Genomic DNA, 24,536 nt, shown 5'->3' with positions numbered 1-24,536 from the left:
GTGTCCATCGACAGATGAATGGATAAAGAAGATGTGGCACATATATGCAATGGAGTATTACTCAGCCATAAAAAGAAACGAAATTGAGTTATTTGTAGTGAGGTGGATGGACCTAGAGTCTGTCATACAGAGTGAAGTAAGTCAGAAGGAGAAAAACAAATACTGTATGCTAACACATATATATGGAATCTAAAAAAAAAAAAATCGTCATGAAGAACCTAGGGGCAAGACGAGAATAAAGACGCAGATATACTAGAGAATGGACTTGAGGACACGGGGAGGGGGAAGGGTAAGCTGGGACAAAGTGAGAGAGTGGCATGGACATATGTACACTACCAAATGTTAAATAGATAGCTGGTGGGAAGCAGCTGCATAGCACAGGGAGATCAGCTCGATGCTTTGTGACCACCTAGAGGGGTGGGATAGAGAGGGTGGGAGGGACGGAGACGCAAGAGGGAAGAGATGTGGGGATGTGATATGTATAGCTGATTCACTTTGTTATAAAGCAGAAACTAACACACCATTGTAAAGCAATTATACTCCAATAAAGATGTTAAAATAAATTAATTAATTAATTTAATTAAATAAAAAATAAAAAAATAAACTCAAATTTAATTAAAGACCTAAATATAGGGCCAGACAGTATAAAACTTTTAGAGGAAAACAAAGGCAGAACACTCTTTGACATGAATCCCAGCAAGATCTTTTTTGACCCACCTCCTAGAGTAATGAAAATAAAAACAAAAATAAACAAATGGGATCTAAGTAAACTTAAAAGCTTTTGCACAGCAAGGAAACCATAAACAGCATGAAAAGACTACCCTCAGAATTGGAGAAAATATTTGCAACCGAAGCAACCAACAAGGGATCCATATCCAAAATATACAAACAGCTCATGCAGCTCAATATCAAAATAAATAAATAAAATAACAATCAAAAAATGGGCAGAATATCTAAATTGACATTTCTCCAAAGAAGATGTATGGGTGGCCAAAAAGCACATGAAAAGATGCTCAACGTCACTCATTATTAGAGAAATGCAAATCAAAACTACAGTGAGGTATCATCTCACACCAGTCAGAATGGGCATCATCAAAAAATCTACAAAAAATAAATGCTGGAGAGGGTGTGGAGAAAAGGGAACGCTCTTACAGTGTTGATGGGAATGTAAATGGATACAGCACTATGGAGAACAGTACGGAGGTTCCTTAAATAACTAAAAAGAGAATTAACATATGACCCAGCTATCCCACTACTGGATATACCCCCAGAAAACCATAATTCAAAAGGATACATGTGGGAGTTCCCTGGTGGCAAGGTGGTTAAGAATCTGCCTGCCAGTGCAGTGGACACGGGTTCGAGCCCTGGTCTGGGAAGATCCCACATGCCACGGAGCAACTAGGCGTATGCACCACAACTACTGAGCCTGCACTCAACAGCCCACAAGCTACAACTACTGAGCCCGCATGCCACAACTACTGAAGCCTGCACACCTAGAGCCCATGCTCCATGACAAGAGAAGCCACCACAATGAGAAACCCACACACCGCAACAAAGAGTAGCCCCCTCTCACTGCAACTAGAGCAAGCCTGCATGCAGCAATGAAGACCCAAAGCTGCCAAAAAATAATTAATTAATTAATTAATTTAAAAAAGATACATGCACCCCAATGTTCATTGCAACACTATTTACAATAGCCAGGATATGGAGGCAACCTAAATGTCTATCAACAGAAGAATGGGGCTTCCCTGGTGGCACAGTGGTTGAGAGTCTGCCTGCCAATGCAGGGGACACGGGTTTGAGCCCTTTTCTGGGAGGATCCCGCATGCCGCGGAGTGGCTGGGCCCGTGAGCCGCAATTACTGAGCCTGCGCATCTGGAGCCTGTGCTCCACAGCAGGAGAGGCCGCGATAGTGAGGGGCCCATGCACCGCGATGAAGAGTGGCCCCCACTTGCCACAACTGGAGAAAGCCCTCGCACAGAAACGAAGACCCAACACGGCCATAAATAAATAAATAAAATTAATTAATTAATTTAAAAAAAAACAGAAGAATGGATAAAGAAGATGTGGTACATATACACAATGGAATATTACTCAGCCATAAAAAATGCAAACTAATGCCATTTGCAACAACATGGATGGACCTAGAGATTGTCACACTGAGTGAAGTAAGTCAGACACAGAAGGACAAATATCATATGATACTGCTTATATGTGGGATCTAAAAAAGGGGTACAAATGAATTTATTTACAAAACAGAAGTAGAGTCATAAATGTGGGAAACAAACTTATGGGGACTTACCTGGTGGTGTAGCGGTTAAAAATCCGCCTGCCAATGGAGGGGACATGGGTTCAATCCCTGGTCCGGGAAGATCCCACATGCCGCAGAGCAACTAAGCCTATGTGCCTCAACTACTAAGCCTGTGCTCTAGAGCCTGTGAGCCACAACTACTGAGCCTGTGCATCACAACTACAGAAGCCTGCATGCCCTAGGGCCCACACGCCACAACTACTGAGCCCATGTACCACAAATACTGAAGTCTGTGCACCTAGAGCCCTGTGCTCCACAACAAGAGAAGCCATCGCAATGAGAAACTCACACACCACAATGAAGAGTAGCCCCTGCTCACCCCAACTAGAGAAAGCCCATGTGCAGCAACGAAGACCCAAGGCAGCCAAAAAAAAGAAAGAAAGAAAACAAACTTATGGTCATCAGGGGATAAGTGGGGTGAAGGATAAATTGGGAGATTGGGATTGACATATAGATACTACTCTATATAAAATAGATAACTAATAAGAACCTGCTGTATAGCATAGGGAAGTCTACTCAGTACTCTGCAATGGCCTATACGGGAAAAGAATCTAAAAAAAAAGAGTGGATATATCTATATGTATAACTGATTCACTTTGCTGTACACCTGAAACTAACACAACATTGTAAATCAACTATACTCCAATAAAAATTTTTAAAAATGCAAAACAATATTTCTTTGAAAGCTATTGTTTGAAATTCAAATTGAACAACCAACAGAAAGAAGGAAAAACCCCTCTGTGGAAGACGTTAACATCTCATAAAATCTCTAAAATTATCCATACAAAATGTTCAGTTAGAAATGGTCATGAATGATACAAAACAGGACATGAATTTTCAAATAACTGTAATTAATATGTTTAAGAAAATGAATAAGATGGAGAATTTTCAGCCATTAATTTGAATCTATAAAAGGAATCAAATGGAATATCTAGAACTAAAAAATACAAAAACTAAATTTAAAAACTCAACAGATGGGTTTAATAGAAGATAGCTGAAGAGAGGATTAGTGAACTGGAATATCATTCAATAGGAAATATCCAGATTGAAGCATGAATGAGAAAAGATGATGGGATATACAAAAAAGAATGTATAAGAGACATATAGGAAATGGTGACACTATCCAACATATGTGTAATTAAGTCACAGAAGGAGAGGAGGAAGAGAATATAGATGAAGCAATATCTGAAGAAATTATGACTGAAAAATTTCCAAAAGTGATAAAAATATCTCAAGCCACAGATCCAAGAAATGATACAAACTCCCATGAAGACAAACACAAAAGAGCTTAGACTCCTCCAAACATGGTATGTTCTAAGATCTAAAGTAGTATTTTACAAAAATGAAATATGACCCCAACTTTGAATCTCTTCACAGTGGAGCCTGTGAAGTGAGGGAAAGAAAGAAGGAGAGCAGAAAGCATGAAGCAGGGCTATAGCATGACTACTGATGAGGGAAAATTAGGAGGGAATGCTGGTAGCCTCAGAGGTTCATTGATCCCCTCAAACATTTTCTGATGGCCCATCACTCAAGATAGCATAGAAAAATGGCTAAGAGCTTAACCTCCCTTTTATTAAGGAAAAAAAAAATCCATAGTAATTCCTAGTTAGAACTACTTATACTGAAGGGACAGAAAAGCCAACTCAGTTTGTTTAGACAATAAAGAGATTTGGTTTATGTAACTCAAAAGTCTTGCAGCAGCAAGAGCTATAGACATGGTTTGATCTAGCCATTCAAGTGTCAGATCAAGGATCTGCTCTCTTTCTGGCTCCCTGCTTGCTTTACCTGCTGTTGGCATCATCTTCAGCCTCTAAATGTTGGTGTCCCAACTGCTCTGGGCACTCCTGTAATAGCAAAATAGCTCTCGCAGCTATGTTCTTCATATATTCACAGCACTCTCTTTTGGGAGGTCCTGCCAAGAAGGAGAGAACTTTACTAGCTAAGAAACTGTAACAGATATCTCCTCTCATCTCAGAGACTCAGACTGAGTTTCATGTCCATCTTTGAACCAAGACTGTGATTCAGATACCAAAATAGTCTTCAACGAATCAGAAACCAAGATTGGAGTTGTAACTAAGGATCATTCCCACCAAACCACAGCACTGGGATGAGGGAGGGGTGGCCCCTACAAAGCAAGATATCACTAGAAGGGCATAATGAAGGGTCACATGCATGGCTCATAAGGCCCTTTAGTTCTGCAAATATCTAACCCACTTCTCTTCTCTTTTCATCCCGTGTCAGCTAGTCTCTTCTCTCAGCTATTGCTTGAATGCACCAAATACTCCCTCCCTTGAGGCCTTTGCCCTTGTGATAGCTTTTTCCTGGAATGATCTTTCCCCAGACATTTGCATGGCTTTCTCCCTTGTTTCTCCACTCTATTTAAATGTCACTTCATAGAGGCCTTTGGTGAATTCTCTATCTAAAATAGCAACTGCAATTACTTGCTACCCCCATCATTGGCTTTAGTTGTGTTTCTAGCACTTATCACTACTTGATGTTATTTTTCGTACCTACTTATTTGCCCTCACCACTGGAATGTACACTCCATGAGAAGATTCTGCCTTGTTCATTGTTGTATCATAATAAGCATTTAACAAATGTTTGTTGAGTGAGTGACTGGGTTAGAATCCCAACCTAACCCTACCTCTGTCATCTCAAGCAGATAACTGAAACTTTCATTGCTCAGTCTCCTCACCTGTCAAATGGAGATATTTCTACCTCACAGGGTTATTCTTCAGATTAAGTAAGAAAACATGTAGGAAATGTCTGACATTTATAGATATTCAACATATATATGTTTTCTTCTCACAAAAGCTTCATCCAGTAGGTCCAATGAGGCCATATTCTTTCTTTCTTTCTTTCTTTCTTTCTTTCTTTCTTATTATTTCTATTCTTTTTTCATTTCATGTCATTTCCTTCCTTCTTCCTTCCTTTCTCTGTCATTTCGTTGCTTCCTTCCTTCTTTCTTTCTTGGGTCTTTCTTCCTCCATTCCATGTTGTTGTGTTACTTCTTTCTTGTGCTGTATTTCATTTCTTTCTTCCTTCCTTCCTTCTTTCTTTCTTTCTTTCTTTCTTTCTTTCTTTCTTTCTTTCTTAGAAAGTATAGTTGATTTACAATGTTTCAAGTATACAGCAAAGTAATTCAGTTATTCATATATATATATATAATGTTTTTCAAATTCCTTTACACTATAGGTTATTACAAGATATTGAATATAGTTCCCTGTGCTATACAGTAGATCCTTGTTTATCTATTTTATATATAGTAGTGTATATCTGTTAATCCCTAATTACCAATTTATTCCTCCCTTTCCCCTTGCCCCTTTCCCCTTTGGTAGCCATAAGTTTGTTTTCTATGTCTGTGAGTCTATTTCTGTTTTATAAATAAGTTCATTTGTGTCGTTTTTTTAGATTCCACATATAAGTGATATCATATTATATTTGTCTTTCTCTACCTGACTTACTTCGCTTAGTATGATCATCTCTGGGTCCATCCATGTTGCTGCAAATGGCATTATTTCATTTTTTTAAGTCAGTTGTTATCTATTATGGCTTTACTTAATATAACCTGGGAATTTTTTAGAAGTCCCAAAGGGTTCTCATCCCTAGAGATTCTGATATAATTGGTCTGGTGTGACACCTAGGCATTGGTAATTTTTAAAGCTCCCCAGGTGGGAGCATTTTAGCAGCCAGTGCTGAAGACCACTGATTTCAAGTCATTAGTTGGGGTGGGGCAGAGATGGTAGGGCTGGCTGTGTAACTCTCAGAATCCACTGGAAGCCCTGTAAAACCTGGTCCTTCCAATACCTGGAAATCTCTAGAAGCCAGCTTGGCCTATTTCCCCCAGCACAAGTCTTCAACTGGCAGTCTAGACAGATGGTTATTATTTATCCTTCCTGCTGTGTTAGAGAGGAAAAAAATCAGCTCTGCCTCAGGTTTCTCAATTTTCACATGTGCAAACCATTACCTTTTAAAATATGCTTATAGGCATTAGGAGGGAGAAAGGGAAGTTTAAAAGAGACCAGGGAGACGAGCATGCATCTTCTTCTAACAGAACTTTTAGAAGTGCAGACAGTAGAGAAACTGGACCAGGACAAACTCTAGGTTCTAGATCTTATACTAAAAGGGATAATGCATGTGAACAGTGCCCACAAAAATGCCTGGCACATCATAATTAATGTAAAGTCCTCTTTTCTGGAGAAACTAGATTGCTTAAGATCACATAAAATAACACAATAACAAATAATACTACCTTGTATTGGGCATCTTCCCTGTGTTAGGCATTTTATTAGGTAATTTTTTTAAATCTCCACAATATTATTGCAGAAAGCTATTATCATTCCCTTTTCACAACTGACAAAATTAGGATCTGAAAGCTTGCAGCTGGTAAAGGGAAGCAGCCAGATTATAACATTCAGATCTGACACCAAAGTTCATCTATAGCGTCTGGGTTAGGTATGGAAGGATAAAGAGAGAAATCCTTCCTCCCATAGGGCCTGAAAAGGAATGGGAGACACAGAACTAAATATTCAGTGACTTTGTTTTCCAAACCTCAGATTAGGGCACATGATCATCCATTTAGTCAACCAACATGCAATGAGTATTTATTCTAATGCTGGGTGCTGGGACTTCAGAGAAGATTATGAAATCACATTGCCTTCTCCATCAAGAAACTGCGGGAGAAGATTCATAATGAGTTGTAGGTGCAATGTTAAAAGTCTAAGAAAAGGCTTTTTCATCCAATATGTGAATTTATTTATATAAACATCCTTACATAGATAACACTATTAGTTAACATTTATTGAGTACTTGCCATGCTCCAAGTATTTGCTTTACATTTTCTAGTTCAGTTAATCCTCACAATAACCTATAGATGGCATTATCCCCGTTTTACAGAAATGGAAACTGAGACACAAAGAGGACAAGTCCCTTGCCCTAGGTCATGCAGCTAAGAGAGAAAGGAGCCAGGACTCAAACCCAAGGCATCTGACTTCAGAGCCTCTATTCTCCACCACTGTGTTATACTGTCACCCTCTACCTTTCGTTTAAAATTCATTGATTGAACCATTTTATTTAAAATAGCAACACCCAACTCAGAAACAATATATATTTGTTAATGGCATATTTGAATTACACATTAAATATTGAAGCTGAAGCTCCCAGAAGTCTATGCTGTGTAGTCGTCATACTGATTTATACAGTAAATGAATGTTGCCAAGTCTGATGGCAGGTGCTGAGTGATGAATTAATGATGCCCACAATAAGCCTTAGAGGATTTAAACTGAAGGTCTTTATGTCTCTTTCCTGCATCCTAAGGAAATTTCTTCTATTCATGAAGGCAGCAGCCTGAGCAGCTAGCACCTGGACAGTAAAATCTCCTGGGTTAGGGATGCCATTCAAACCTCTTCCCATATAGGACTTCTGACCATTGAAAGGAACAAGGAAGGGAGAAGACAAAGGTTTTACCTGATCCTTCAAGTGCAAACTTGGGTGGAAAGGGAGGCAGAAGTGCCTGCTTCTCTAAGAGGCAGGACCACAGGAAGAGGTCCCTTGCCACTTCCCAAACTGTAAAAGCCCTCCTGATTCAGGACAGTTCTACAGGCTGATGTCTCTGCTTATCTGGAACTCTCTGCTCTATGCACACGCCCACCATCACCTTTGCCTGGAAACTCCTATTCATCCTTCAGGTCCCCACTTTAAGTGTCACTTCCTCCAAGAAGCCTTCTCTGATCCTTCACCACTCCTACCCCTAGCCCAAAAGAAATTTATTTTCACATATTCCTGTGTTGTGTTTATGGTAGTTTGTAATTAAATAATAATCTTGAGTGATTATTTAGCATTTACCTCCCCTTTGTGAGCTTCATCAGGGCAGGAACTAGATCGTTCTTATCCATCCGTGTAACCCCATCACCATTTACAATGCCAATCGCATAGCAGAGCCTCAACATTTTCTTTGCCTGGGTGTATATGTGTATGTGTTAAAATGAAGAGACCAAACCAAAACCATTTTTTTCTTTCTCATCCAGGAAAGAAAGGAAAGGAAACCTCTGCTACTCCAGTGCATCCTGAAGTTAATGAGATATCTCAAGGAAAAACTGAACATATGGTATGCAGCTGGGTATACAGACCTCGGGGAAGGGCTTCACCAATCCTTCGCCTTCTATTCACTGATGCTGGGTGAGGCCCTCCCTTCTGAATTTTTGATTTCCACCCAGTGCCTTGATATCAGGCTATCTTTGACTTCAAGACTCTACTCCAGCAGAGAAGGAATACAGACAAACTCCTAGAGTGTGGTTGGTTTCTCTCCTAGCTGGTATGCATGCAGAAACCACTTACCACCACTCAGTGATGGGCTTGCCATTGGCCCCTGAAAGTTGAACTTGTAGCATGTGGACAGGTGTCCTTCCAGAGCCTGTGACCAGTCCACCAACTGCCAAAAGGATGGTTGCAAGACCTATTTTAACATCTTAAGTCCAGCTTCCAGAAATTTAGGGTGACCTTTTCCCCAGACATCACATTTTAAAATGTAATGGGCTCTTTGATTTAAAAAAAAGAAAATCTGGCAAGCAGTTAAAATTCATTTTAATATTCCCAGCACTTAACCAGGAGAAGATGCAGACAGAATTGAAAAACAGCCTGAGTTTCTCTGTTGTTGTTGTTTTTAAATGCCCGGATTAGAACATAATTCATCTTCAGATGACGGGAGGCCTCTTCATGCACTTCACACTTTGAAATATTTTAGAAAATAGTATCCATTTTGGCAAGCCTCTTGCCATGCAAGAAACAACAGCAAATGCTTTTCTCCTTGAGTGTTAAGTCTGCTGTGAATAAGATTATAAAAAATATATACTTTGCTCTTTTATTTTGCCTCTTGTTTGAGGATTTTACTGCCTCTCTGCAATAACCGAGTTTTCTCATATTCCTGTATAAGCAGCATTCGTTGTCCCACTTTTTAGAAAGGGGACTTGAAGCAGAAGTTTGGTAAAGCAACTTTCCTATTGTTCCAGGAAAATCACTCATTTATTCATTCACTTATTCATTCCGTAAACATATCTTGAGAACCAACTATGTGACAGTCACTAACCAGAACTTGAAGATACATAAATGATTATCTCACAGGCCCAGGCTCAAGATCTTTAGGGGATGGGAGAGATACTCTAACAGACAATTACACTATCCCATAATAAGTGCTATGATGGATAAAGGGGCTACAAAGAATTGCCCCTCACCTAGGCTGGGGCTGTCAGGGAAGGCTTCCCCCAAGAAGTGAAATATGAGTTGGGCCTTGGAGGATGAGTAGGAGCCTAACGCATCAAGGCATAGGTAGCAAGAAGGACTTTTACAACAGAGGAAACAGCATATATAAGGCATAAGGGCATCAAACAGCTGTATTTTTTTTTTCTGGTTTTATGTGGCTGGAGAAAAAGATGTATACATTGAAAGAAGAGAAGCAAGAACAAGAACTTGAATGGTCTTATGGGCCAAGCAAGGAATCTGGACTTCATCCTGACACAGTGGGACCAAAACACTATAGGGTGTGTTAGTTAGTTATCTACTTACATACTTACTTCCTAGGTTTAGCTTAATTCAGGCCCATACAAATTCCCCCATTCCCTGTCTTTAGTGGTCAAAGAGAGTGTTGAACTATCTGAAGAAATATATAATTATTTAAAGTCAGTTTCTCAGCTCTAAGGACCTCTTTGAACTTTCTAAAATCATCCACCAAACTGTATGCAAATGTGTATTTATCTGGGTAGATTATCTAAAGTTTTCATTGTATTTCTAAAGTGGTCCAAAGCTCTAAAAAGTATAAGAATCACTATTCTATTTACTTTATAAAAACTTTCAGCTTCTCCCAAAATAGACTTTATCAAAGTAGAATTCTTAAATATTAATCTCTTAAAATGTACTGGTCACTAGTCATCCGTATGGGTACAGTTTTGTATAGCATTATATTATTTTAAACAAGACAATTCTTCACATTCCCCAGTAGCAGCTGAATCCATGTTTGTTAACTTGGCCTCTTATTGAAATTACTATTCTTTAGAGCAATGAGATCTCCACAGCTTATATGTGAGAGGTTTGAGACAAGGTACAAAATTGGAGAAATTCAGGTATTTGAAATTTGGGAGAAGCACAGATGGTATACAAATTGGAAAGCCTAATTCTATGACAAATTAGTTAAGAATATTTGAATTACAATTAACATAAACAACTCTACAAACTTAAATTATTAGAAGGATAAGGAAGGAGCATACTATATATATATACATATATATATACATATATCTCCCCAAGGATAGAAACATAACAATAAAATCAAAGACTTGAACCTTGACCATCATCATGACTTCTTATATCTTCTCTCTTCTCTGCTGTCAGTTTCATATCTTCTCTATCTCTCTCTTCTTACCTCTCATCCAGAATGATCTCTGTTTTCCTATCTCTGGCTTTAACTCTCACAAATGGTTCCAAAATCACTGGACAATGTGTTTATCGAACATTTTGCATGAGATGCCCAGTCCTGCACTATGTGCTTAGACACATGATGGTTCTCTCTACAGACATATGGATTGAAAGGAGGGGCAATTCCTGGAAAACTGGGGTTGGGCAGATCAAACAATAGATGCTCACTCTCTCTACGTGACAGGTGACAGAATGTCTTACATGGCTCTACTGACACTCATTTGTCTCTTTATTCTAAAAAGATCTCTATTTTTTACTGGACATGGGGTTAGGATACAAAGATGAGCTAGATATAACCTCTATACCCTCGATCTAGTTTTGTGTCTACCATTCACTATATGATCTTAGTAAGTCACTTCCCCACTCTGGACTTCAGCTTCCTTTGTTAAATGAATAGGACAGACAGAACTAGAGGTGCCTTATGCTTCATTACAGTGAGCCCACAAGCCAAAGATAACACCACTATTGTTTCAATCACTTTTTGTCAGAAATCTCACACTCATGATCCAGAGGTTTTCCCACCAAGAAATTATAAGCATTGCCTATGGATCCCACTAGTATAAAACAGAGTAGAACATCATGAAAATCTCAGTCAGTTACAAAAACCTCTGTTTGTGTAAATCAGAAATGCAAACTGAATAAAAGTCACAATTTTATCCTTCTCTTAAAGAAAAAAGAAAATATTCAACATAGTAGTCTATATCCAGCAAGACTTGGCAGATATGGTCCTATGGTACAGAGGACTTGAAACTCATCCTCCAGCTTTACAAAGCCAGACCTACAATAAATCTTGCTAGTTGTGTAGCCTCATGTTGGCCAAGATACTGGGGGAGCTCTGGGTTATGAATATGTTGCCAGTGAAATGTTTGTGTTGTTTTGATAGAAAACTCCAGAAAAGGATTTGCAGCCAGAAAACCCTCCTGCTGAGACTTCAGCCCCCAAAGATCTCCCGAGCACTTTGAAGATCAGGCCAGTCTCACAGCCTTTTGTCAGTCCAATGATGAAAAACACGTCTGAAGAATGTGAGACATGGATTGACAGGTTCAGGAGGCTAGAAAATGTCCTCTACCTGCGTGATCTGAGTAATACAGGTGAAGTGTGCACCTTACAGCTCATATGTCTTATCTTTTTTCATTTTGCACTGGGCTCCACAAATTTTTTTAAATTAATTTTTCTTGGAGTATAGTTGCTTTACAATGTTGTATTACTTTCTGCTGTACAGCAAAGTGAATTAGCCATATATATATATATATATATATATATATATATATATATATATATATATATATATATATATATATATATACTCTTTTTTAGATTCCCTTCCCATTTAGGTCACCACAGAGCACCAAGTAGAATTCCCTGTGCTATACTGTAGGTTCTCATTAGTTATCTATTTTATATATAGTAGTGTATATATGTCAATCCCAATCTCCCAATTCATCCCACCTCCTCTTCCCCCCTTAGTAACCATAAGTTTGTTTTCTATATCTGTTACTCTATTTCTGCCTTGCAAATAAGTTCATCTGTGCCATTTTTCTAGATTCCATATATAAGCAATATTATATGATATTTGTGTTTCTCTTTCTGACTTACTTCACTCTGCATGACAATCTCTAGGTCCATCCATGTCACTGCAAATGGCATTATTTCATCCCTTTTTATGGTTGAGTAATATTCCATTGTATATATGTACCACATCTTCTTTGTCCATTCAGGATGACCCTCAGAATGGGAGAAAATATTTGCAAACAAAGCAGTCGACTAGGGATTAATCTCCAAAATATACAAACAGCTCATGCAGCTTAATATCAAAAAAAAAAGACTCAATCAAAAATGGGCAGAAGATCTAAATAGACATTTCTCTAAAGAAGACATACAGATGGCCAAAAAACACATGAAAAGGTGCTCAACATCACTAATTATTAGAGAAATGCAAATCAAAACTACAATGAGGTTCCACCTCACAGCAGTCAGCATGGCCATCATCAAAAAATCTACAAACAATAAATGCTGGAGAGGGTGTGGAGAAAAGGGAACCCTCTTATACTGTTGGTGGGAATGTAAATTGGTACAGCTGCTATGGAAAACTGTATGGATGTTCCTTAAAAAACTAAAAATAGAGCTACCATATGATCCTGCAATCCCACTCCTGGACATATATCCAAAGAAAACCATAGTTTAAAAGGATGCATACACCTCGATGTTCATTGCAGCACTATTTACAATAGCCAGGACATGGAAGCGGTCATACACCTTTCCATTTGTGTTGCAGTCAAAGAGTGGACACCTCCCTTTCTTTCACTTCTTAACAAATACAATTTGTACATAAACCATGTGCCTGGCCCTATGCTGAGCACAATCAGGAAACACAAAGATGAATCAGACATGAATCCCCCACCAGGTTGCTTACAGTTTCTCTGAGTCTAACCTACAATCCAACCTTGTAATTCCCCTGATTGAAATCATCATCATGCCTGCTAACAGGCTGAACTCTAAACTGTTTAGCAAGGCAAAAGCTGGTCCCTATCCACCTGACCAGTATTTTCTGCTTCTATTGTAATTCTCTCAGCATATCCTACCCCATCATAATGAATAACTTGCCTTCCTCAAATGTGCCTTGCTTTCTCCTGTGGCTGTGCCTTTTCTTTTTTTAAAAAATAAATTTAGTTATTTATTTATTTATTTTTGGCTGCATTGGGTCTTCGTTGCTGCCATGGGTTTTCTCTAGTTGTGGCGAGCGGGGGATACTCTTCGTTGCGGTGCGCAGGCTTCTCATTACGGTGGCTTCTCTTGTTGTGGAGCATGGGCTCTAGGTGCGTGGGCTTCAGTAGTTGTGGCACACAGGCTCAGTAGTTGTGGCTCGCGGGCTCTAGAGCACAGGCTCATTAGTTGTAGCGCACGGGCTTAGCTGCTCCGCGGCATGTGGAATCTTCCCAGACCAGGGCTCGAACCCGTGTCCCCTGCATTGGCAGGTGGATTCTTAACCACTGCGTCACCAGAGAAGCCCATGGCTGTGCCTTTTCTAACCCTACGCCCTCTACCTGAGCTGTCTGCCTCTCCTCTCTTCCTGCCAACTCCCCACACTGTCCACCTGGCTAATTAATGCCTAAACACCTTTTATGCTTGAACTCAAGCTCTAATCCTCTGAGACTCCCATGATTTCCCCAGACAGATTTAGGCCAACCTTTATCCGGCCTCTTAGAGTTCTTTAACACCCATTATCATATTTGATATATTGTATTTTTCTATTTGGGACTTAGTACTATCTAAGTACTAAGATACTTTTTTATCCTGAGTACCTTGCACAATTCCGTTCAACCTTTTTTTTAGGAAACAAATAAATGAATGTACATAAATAACTAAACCCAAAATAGAAGGTGATAAATGCCATTAGAGGGTGCTATGTGGGCATTCAGAGAAAGGAGAATTCCTTCCTAGTGAGGTGATAAGGTTATGTTAGTGTGAAATTGATCATTAAAGGAAAGTGCAGTTTGTATACAAAGGAATGAAATAGAAGGACCTTCCTGGTAAACATGCAAGTTAGCCAAGCAAAGCATTATGTATGAAGCTCAATACAAGGAGTTTGGTTTGAATAGAATACAAGGGCTATTAAGAAGAATATTAAATGAAAAAGGTAAAAATATAGGATGGGATCAGATCTAGGAAGGTCTTAGAAGATGGACCAAGCAACTTGGATTTAATTCAAAGATAGTGAGCACATTGTGTTTCTTAGCAGGAGAGTGGTATGGTGAGGTTGTATTTCAGAAAGGTCCTTGATGGCTATGTGCAGAATGAAGGAGAAATTTAAAGCATAAAAAGGATAAAGGATGCTATTGCAATGCCTAAGTGAGATAATGAAATTCAGAACTAGGTCAGAGACCTGTGAAATGGAAAACAGGCAACACATACAAAAACACATGCACTGAAATTGTTGTACTTAACTACATACTGTCGTTCGTGAAGACTTAGCATTATATGTGGAGTCTAAAAATATGGAACACATAGAAATGGTGGTTGCCAGGAAATATGTAGAAATGTTGGTCAAAGGGTAGAAACTTTCACTTATAAGATAAATTCCAAGGATTTAACATACAGCGTGGTGACTCTCGTTAACAATATTGTGTTGTGTACTTGAAAGTTATTATGAGTAGAGCTTTAATGCAATCACCATAACAACAACAACAAAATGGTAATTATGGGAAGTAAAGGATTTGTTAACTAACCTTATTACAGTAAACATTTCATAATATATATGTGTATCAAATCATCACATTGTATACCTTAAACTTACACAATGTGATATATCAATTACATCTCAATGAAAAAAGTTAGTGTACACATTAGTACTTTCTAGAAGTAATCATATAACAGCACTAATGCCTTTTCATTCTCTGTATGTTTTTGTTTCATTTTGCTTTGAATTTCCAATGCAAGTTAATTCTAGACCACATGAAGTATGAATACCGTATAATACCCAAGGACTTCTAATAACTATACCAAAGAGAGGGGGAAAGGAAAATTTTAGATAAAATTTCATCTAGATGAATTAGAAACTCATTTATTAAACATTTGTTATGAGCCCAGCCCTGTGCTAGAGGCTGGACCAGGAGGAAAACCAGAAAGGATGAGACATAGTCTCTGGCCTCAAGCAACTTTTAGGTAAGACACAGAGGCTGCCAATAGTTCAAAGCCAGTAAAAGAAAAATTTTAAAGACAGAATAAAGTATTATAATTAAAGACACAAACTAGACTTAAAGAGTCCAAAGAAAAGACAGAAGAGATAAAAAAAAAGCTCAGTGAGTACTCAGAGTGGGCTTCTTGGAAGAGAGAACTTGAGCTGAACCCAGAGGAGAGGTAGACTTTGAATAGCTGGGTAGGGCATTCTGAGTGTGAAACCATCTTCTGCAAAGGTTAGAAGGTGAGAATGAGTATGATGGGGAAGAGAGTGAGAAAGACAAGACTGACGGTCATGTTGGATTGGATAGTGAAGTTGAGACCCTATTGTGAATCCTGAAGGCTGGAATGAGGCTTAATTCTCTACCCAGTGTCTACCAAAGGTTCAACCAGAGGAGAACACAGGGAAAGCTGAAATGGATCATTTAGGGAAGACACTGGGAAAAAAGGAGATCAAAAGTTTACTGAAATAACCTTTATTTCATGAGTCTGTGTATACATATCAAGACTGTGAGAGTGTTGATGGGGTTACAAACAAAAACAAAACAAAACCAAAAATCAGGTAGAGAGAAAAGACATTTCCAAAGAAACAAATGCTGAGTTTTGATGATGGATGATGGATCATAAACTTAGTTGCTAAGAGACTCCCAAAGACTGAGACCTTTCTCATACTTCTAAACTGCTCTGGGGAAAAATGGAGTTTTGTTGACTTTGGGGCAGATTCTGGCAGATTTGAAATGACTTTCTCATGGCCTTTTCACTATTTATGCCTGTTTTCTCTGTTTCTATGAAATTCATTAGTTCTTCAATAGCCAAGGAATGTGTCAGCCAAATCTGGAAACATCTATAACTATCTTTAATGAGGAAAGAGGATTAACTGAGGTCATCTTGTTGGTTTATTAGCCACAGTATTTAGCAGACCACCATGGCCCTCCTCTAGACACTGAGCAGATCATCCCTACTCTGCCCAATGATGAATCAGTGTTCTTTATTATGTGCAAGGAAATATGTAGGCCAGGGCATTCCTCATCCAGGGTGAAGGTAGAACATCCATCATCAAATTAGCGTTTCTGGGAACCTACTCTGAGCTTATTCTTTAATGGGGGTTGTCAAGAAAATATCCTTGATGAGAAAGAATAAGGAATGACTATGAATAACTGGTCATGCTTTCTAAAGAAAGATGGGTGGTTGGGATAAATATTTGAGTGACTGGTAGATTAGGAATTTTCCCAGTGAACTGAAGGCTAGATAGAAAATATTTTAGAGTTCAAGGAGGCATAGTGCAATGAGAGCCCTCAAGGACATGGGTCTGGACTTAACATACACTGCATCACTAAATCCTCACATCAACCACATGCTGAAGGGATTAATGTCCTTGTTTACAGAGGAGAAAGCCAAACTCAAAGTGATAAAATATCAGCAGGTGGGAAGTTGAGGCATAAGTCTAACCCAGTTCTATTGGACTTCCCGCTACACCAATCTCCCATCACATACCAGAAAGATCATGAGATTTTGTTTGTTGCTTTGTTGGTTTGTTTCTTTGTGTGTTTTTAACCATATTCAAGTCCAGGCTTCACCAATTGCTGAGTCACTTATATGCGCCAAGCCTGTTTCCTCGTCTATAAAATAGGACTGATAATAATAAAACATACCTCCCAGATTTGAGAAAGGATCCAATGAGATTTAAAAGTTCTTTGTAAACTGAACATGAAGTGGATGGTAAAGAGGTTCTTATTTCTTTCATTCTAGTTCTGGTGGGACAAGGACAAGCTTCCCAGCACTAAGATGGATTGTAAGGTTATTTTATGCAGCTGTCTTGGGCATCCCCTAATGACAGCAAATTAGACAGAGATAAATTTCAGTCAATGGACTTTTGTCTGATGCGTGAATCCTCTACCAATGGTAAAACTTAGAAGATAGAAGAAAAGGCCCCCCCCACACCAGTGGTAATTCTTATATGCATTTTTTAACATTAATTCTAATTTTTAATTAAAATATAAACTAAATTATATATATAAATAATTTCTTCTAATTAAAATATTTTCTTATATATTTTAAGTAATGATGATATAACTATAACTATCTTATAAAAATACCTATATTAATGACTGCTTAATAGTTCTGGGCACTGTTTTAAGCACTTACTATTTTATTAATTTTCAAACAATTTAATTATCCCTATTTTAGAGTCAAGGAAACTGAGGCTCGAAAATTAAAGTAACTTCCTCAGTCAGACACTTACTCCAAAGCCCATGACTTATATTTCCAGAGGTAGAGTATGAGGAAATGTCTTGAGGGATCCAACCTAGACCAGGTCAAGAGCCTCCACCCAATCCAGAAAATTGCAAAGATGCAATTGGCCAACTCAAAGAAAGATATTTCTGCAGAGGAAAGGACCAACATTCTAATAGGAGAAAGAGACAGTAAATAAACCTGAATAGAATAGACAATTTAAAAACAGTGGATTGGATAGGATGGGATGGGGTGAGATGGGATAGGATGGTATGGAATGAGATGGGATGGGATGGGATGGGATGGAATGGGATGAGATGGGATGGGATGGGATGGGATGGGATGGGATGGGATGGGATGGGATGGGATGGGATGGGATGGGATGGGATGGGATGGGATGGGAAGGGACAGGGCAGGACTGAACTGAATAGAACTGAATGGAATAAATCACATTAGGACCCAAGCTGTCTATAGTCCGCTGTTAAAATCACTCATCAGAGAGCAGTTCAGAGGGGAGCATCATGCTCAACTGTCCTTGCACGTTTAAATCCAAACAGAGCTTAAACAGAGATGACAGGTATCCACTATAGCCCAAATCTAATAGACTGGTCGTAGCTTTCTGCAAAATGACCAGGGGACCACTCCTTCTGGATTCTTTGAGAAAGAATTTCACAATTATTATTATAGTCTGCACAAGTACAGGAGACTAGAAGAGCCACATGCAAGGGATGTATCTCACCCCTATAAAAGATATTTAAAAGCTTGACACCTGTAGCGTAGATCTTCACAATTCATGGAAAATATTTAGAAAACAATCTGAGCCCTGCTTGAAACAATCTCTTTCCCCTCATTCTATAATACAGTATGGTGGTTAAATGCGTGGACTAGAACAACCTTGGGCAAATGACTGCCCATCTCTATGCCTCAGTTTCTCTCCCTGTAAAATGGGTTGTTGTGTTAAGTGAGTTAATATTGGTAAATTGTTTGGAGGGGTGCCTGAAACATGGTAAATGTTATATATGAGTATCAGTCATTATTGTTATTGTTGTTGCACTCTAGTTAATTTTCTGCATCTCTTATCACCCCAAGGTTGGTGATCTTCCTAAGGTAACAGACCACTTCTCAAAATCCTCTCTATTCCCAAGCACAGTATCTGACATATATAAGCTCAAAATTAAGGGCTTATGAATGAGTCATTGACCTTTGCTGTTGTTGTGTTCTACACTTAAACTTCTCTCTGCAACTATCAAAATCTACTTACGCTTAGCATGGACAACACATTGGCATTGGTACATATAACACGTGGGTACCAGAGTATGTCCTGTGATAAGCACCACCATCTCTATTATACATATCTAGACTCTAAGCCACAAGAAGTTAGGTGATTTATCTGTGATCACACAGCAAGCTGGAGGGAGTCACAGTAAATATATTTCCAGAAATGCATAAAAATGAGCTGTTTATATCCTGCATGTCTAGGAACATGTTTGGATATTTCAGTAAGATAAACATAAATTAGAGCAATTAGGAATTGTTTTTAGCCAGCACCCCACCATTTTCAAAACTTGGTCTTTTAAAGTTTTATGGCTACGAAGAACAAGCTAAAATCGCTTTAGAGTCTACCTATGGATTATATTGGACCCCATCTCCTCCCCAAAATCACCCTCAGATTCCTCTCAACATCTATGATGCATAGCCATGATTGTAAATATCTTTTTAGGGTGTCACTTGGTTTTTAAGAAGCTTAAAATTTCAAAATATTAGCATTTAATCTTGCTCAGAAGTCATTCAAGCTAATGCATTTTCCTCTTTCTTGTTTTTTCCATACTCTTTTAAAAATCTCCCACCCACCCAACCCAATGGCAGGAGTTCTGGAGAAGGAACGAGCCAGATGCCTCATTCACAACTACAATCTCATTTACAACCTGTCCCTGAGCCCTCGGAAAGTTTACCAAGCCTTGCGGAGATTCCATGCTGGAGAAAATATGCTCTTGGAGCCAGCGCTTCAGTATTTAAAGGAGCTATGATAACAAGCCCATATTGTGAGAACAGATGTTCCCTTTGTCTCCCTTTTTACCCGGACACATGTTTTTCCTCAGCCCGAGTGCAGTGGTGGAGGCGCTGTCAGAGTTGGGGCTGATGCGGCTATTGTCGACACTTTGAACTTGGACTTGGTTTCTGGCTATGATGCTCGCTCATAAGCAGCTCAAAGTGATCTGAGGAAACCAGGTTTTCTCTTCTGAGGTGGCAAAAACCCAATTTCTTAAAATCCCCTTCTATTCTTATAAAGCTGATGATGAATATTCCATGATTTTTTTTTCTGTATTGCTGATCAAACTGTTTTTTTGTAAACCCTGCAATTCCATATAGTAAAAAACATGCTACATGTTGTCAACTCCCAAAAATGCCTGTGAAATAATAGACCTAAATACATCTTTTTTGGATGAGTAAGTCAGCCTTTCCTCTAGTCACTATTCTAGGATTTCCACATTGTAAGAAAAATAAAAGTATTAACAATATATTATCTTAATACTAAGCAGCAGAAGCAGAATTTCAAGTGAATTTTTCTGAACAAATCCAATATTTTCTCTAGTACAAAACTAGATGATGTTACACTGTCTCCAAGGATATTCTCCCAGAGTATTGAATACAAGTTTTGAGGAGGGACTCCTGGAACAAAGGATTGTGGACATAGGTAACATCTTCTTTGCTTCCTCTGGCAGGAAAACCAAGCAAAACTTTCCACCAGTTCCCACAGTTCTTCTAGTCTTAACATCCATCCCCCTGCAATTTGCACCACCCTGGCCACAACATACACACTTACATTCACATCACACCACTCAGGCAGTATGAGCTCATTGAAGGAAGCCCAGGACTTCAGAGACAGAAGTATCCCCAGTACCATCATTAATGCTGAATGACCTGGATCCTGATTTTCCAATCTCTGTGCATGGAAGACAGGATGAAGGAGTTAGATCAAGGGAAAAAGCAAACAGAAAGGTCTCTGAGCATCCCCTTTAATACATTTTATGTAGTGGGGTATCTCCTAAAATCTTATAAATTAAACCTTAAGAACAAAATAATTTGGATCCACTAACATAAATGATCTCTGAGGGCCTTCTAGTCTGGCCTGCTCTAGTTTTTATAATCCTTGAGTTGCCCAGAAAAATGCCCCTCTAACACTCTAGAGCCCTTGGGCTTCCTAGCTGCCTTTTAGAGCAGAGAAGTAAGCAGAAAAACATGGCTTTCTCGTGCTACCAAAGTACCAAATGAGGGAAATTAGAATATTAGATCAGACAATTTAATATGCATTGGGCAACTACTGTGTGTCGGGAACTTGACATATTCTGTTTCATCCAACTCTGACAACTCGATGTGGCAGCTTTCACAGCTCCTTACAGATGAGGAAACAGAGGCTCAGAGAAGTGAAGCAGAAGAAAGCTGCTGGGTTGTGCCTATGGATAATTCGCTGGAGGGATACACTGCAGCTCTGTTTACAATAGCCAGGACATGGAAGCAACCTAAGTGTCCATCGACAGATGAATGGATAAAGAAGATGTGGCACATATATACAATAGAATATTACTCAGCCATAAAAAGAAACAAAATTGAGTTATTTGTAGTGAGGTGGATGGACCTAGAGTCTGCCTTACAGAGTGAAGTAAGTCAGAAAGAGAAAAACATATATCGTATGCTAACACATATATATGGAATCTAAAAAAGAAAGGTTTTGAAGGACTTAGGAGCAGGATAGGAATAAAGATGCAGACATAGAGAATGGACTTGAGGACACGAGGAGGGGGAAGAGCAAGCTGGGATGAAGTGAGAGAGTGGCATGGACATATATACACTACCAAATGTAAAATAGATAGCTAGTGGGTAGCAGCTGCATAGCACAGAGAGATCAGCTCCGTGCTTTGTGTCCACCTAGAGGGGTGGGATAGGGAGGGTGAAAGGGAGACACAAGAGGGAGGAGATACGCAAGAGGGGATGTATGTATATGTATAGCTGATTCACTTTGTTATACAGCAGAAACCAACACACCATTGTAAAGCAATTATACTCCAATAAAGATGTTTAAAATAAAATAAAATAAAATAGATTAATTAATTAATTTAAAAAACCAGCCGAAATCCAGTTCAGGCACTTAGTAGATGGCAGCCTTGGCGAATGTTAAATCTCCCTGAGCTTCAGTTCCTTCATCTATAAAACGGGAGTAATTGTACTTTTCGGGGGAGTTTTATAAACGCTGAAAGCCATGTCATGCGGACACATAGTACAGCTGGGCCTTTCTTATGTCCCTTCTCTTAGCTGCTGAGCCTCAGGAAGTTTGAACAATGGTCTGTGTGAAATGGCAGCGAGCAATAACGCCACTGCTACAGCACAAACAAATTTTGAGATATATCTGCTTTCTAGAACCAAGTGCCAGTTGCTCTTAGATCATCTCCAATCTGGAATTCTCCACTGCTTTACCCCAGGATGTGTGTGGTATGCATGTGTGATGGTGTGTATTTGTAAGACTTGCCCTTGTAAAAGTAAATACTCGTTAGATTTTCTCTGAGTAAACATTAAAAAAAACAAAAATTCAACTTAAGTCATAGAGAACAGCTTAGATATCTAGGTGACAAAGTGACAGCAGAGGTTAAATGAGGCCGGGCTGTGAAGCAAACCACTGGACACAAACAGCAAAATGTTATGAGGTCATTATGCTTCAGAATACTTTTTAGTGACCACTATGCTAAGACTTTTCCATGGTTTGCTTATGGAAAATCTGTTACCCTTCTCTCTTTTTTTTTCTCAGATCAGAGTTGTTTCGTATACTCCCTGTGACTGTGTCACTGTGAACTTCTAATAAACACTGGGTAGAGGGAGTCTTGAGTCTGTGATCTTGACCAGTTTTCTCTAGCAGAATCTTTCTAAATGGGTGTCTGTGTGCAGTGGACTGGTTAACCTCCAGGATGCCCTAGAGGGACTTGGTGTCAACTGCATGTGCCCCAACTCTCCAAAAACCTCAGTCTCTAAAGATGGAAAGAGCACTGAAGACATAGCAGAGGCTGGATCTCACCACCTGGGCAGACTCTTTCCCAGATGTGTGACCCTGAGCAATCCACTACCTCCCCATAGAGTCATTCACATTGAAGGGGATAATGTGTACAAATCTCCTGACACTGGCACACAGATGTGCTCCACAAGGGGGAACTGGCTTTCTATTTTATTCTTATACAGTGTTTCCTTGTAAGCCATTCAATGGGCCAAATCATTATGCACCCTTTCCAGATACAGATACCTAATAAGCCAACGGTTGGCTCACTGATCGTGTGGTCCTAGAGTGCAGAGACCACGTCCTCCACATTTCTATTCTTCATCCTCTCTCCTGTCCTTACTCCTCACCATAACCCAACCGGGTGGGCATTCCTATGCCCATTGTACAGATGAGACACTGAGGCTCGGGTGGTAAATGGACTTGCCAAAGGAGTAACAGCTAGTGAGTGACAAAGCCAGGACCAGAACCCAGTGCACAACTTCCAGCCCTGCAGTGCCCTGCAGGTCACAGTTAGAGCAAATAACCCACAGAATTCCCGTCAGTGTGTGTGGTCTGACTCCCCAGCAAGTCTAGTGGACACGCCAAGCCAGGACCAAGGTCTTCCTGGTCTTTGTCCCCAGCACAGAGCCCAGATTCACCACCCAATGGGAACCTGGAACACGTTTGTGGAATGGCACCTCCACATGAACATTTGGAAAAGCCAGCAGCGTTTTGCCCTCTTCCAGTACCCTCAGCTCATCACCACCTTCTGGAGACAGGAATAAAAGGTGTTTTCAGGACTCTGGACATGATCACTTCACACAAGCGGAAGCACAACTGTACAGATGGCGCCATCCAAACAGTTTGCTAAGTGCCCACTAACTCTTCAGAGGAATTTCCCGAGATCATTAAGAGAAACAATAATGGGATTTGATATTCTAATTGGGATCAGACACTGGACAGCTTTGGAGCTGGCTGGAGAACTGTGTGGCTCTGAAAATAAACACTCGCCCTTCTGCTCCCCCCTCCTCGCCCCCCACCCCTTGTGAAAGCCTTTCAGCTCTGCTTCCAAGGCTCCTTAGCAACAAAGGTAGGGGTTCCCAGAGCTGGTGCCTCTGGAATGCCAGCCAGTCCCCTCATTAGCATTCAGGGCCGCTCATCTGCCTGCACATTTGGCCATGGGGCTGTGCAAAAGGCAAAGTGGCTTGGGGCAGGCCCAGCATTTAGCGTGATTGGTTGGGACATGGGAAGCCTCCACAAAGAGTTTCCAAACAAAAGGCATCAATATTACTTGTGGAGCCATCAGTCTGCCTGGGGCACAATATGGCTCTGGCTCAGCCACATGCTCCCTCCCCAGGTCCCGTGTGAAGGCGTGGTGGGCTCTCCCCAGACATATCTTGGCCCTGAACACCAGTGTGTTGGATGGTCTCCCTCCTCCTCCCTCTCTGGGCTGCCAGGTCTCTCCTCAGACTCAGTTTATCCAGGTTGGACAATGGGTGGCCTCTAAATGGTGGTGGGAGTGCCCCCAGGAGGGGGGTTGACAGAGGGTAAACAGTCAGATGGTAGGACAATCGCAAGCAGATGGTGCTGCTGGGAATGGATTCCAGGCAGATTCACGGGCAGATTGAGCTCTGCAAAGACTTATCTGCTGGAGCGCAATTGGCGCCTTATACTAAGCCCTTGCTCAAAACACACATCTTGCTCTCCCGCACAATCTTTGACAGTTCCGTGAGGTTCCATATCACCAGAATTCCAAAATATTGATCAATAGGCCAATCCCTGAGAGATTCCAACCAGCAAAGCTATTTCTCAGCATTCTCATAGAAC

General features: G+C 39.9%; 1 protein-coding gene across 1 annotated transcript in view; it reads left to right on the top strand.

Moving 5' to 3' along the window:
* The window catches only part of C1H1orf87 (chromosome 1 C1orf87 homolog), a 104,890-nt gene extending 85,177 nt beyond the window's left edge, over positions 1 to 19,713 (top strand). Inside the window, 3 exon segments of the mRNA XM_036857073.1 lie at positions 8,338 to 8,417; positions 11,661 to 11,868; positions 19,553 to 19,713. Coding sequence (XP_036712968.1) covers positions 8,338 to 8,417; positions 11,661 to 11,868; positions 19,553 to 19,713 — 449 coding nt within the window.
* Positions 19,714 to 24,536: the final 4,823 nt, after the last annotated feature.

The sequence above is a fragment of the Balaenoptera musculus genome, chromosome 1, assembly GCF_009873245.2.
Source record: "Balaenoptera musculus isolate JJ_BM4_2016_0621 chromosome 1, mBalMus1.pri.v3, whole genome shotgun sequence".
Taxonomy (NCBI): domain Eukaryota; kingdom Metazoa; phylum Chordata; class Mammalia; order Artiodactyla; family Balaenopteridae; genus Balaenoptera; species Balaenoptera musculus.
The sequence above is the reverse complement of the archived record's forward strand: the minus strand, read 5'-3'. Positions and strand labels throughout refer to the sequence as shown.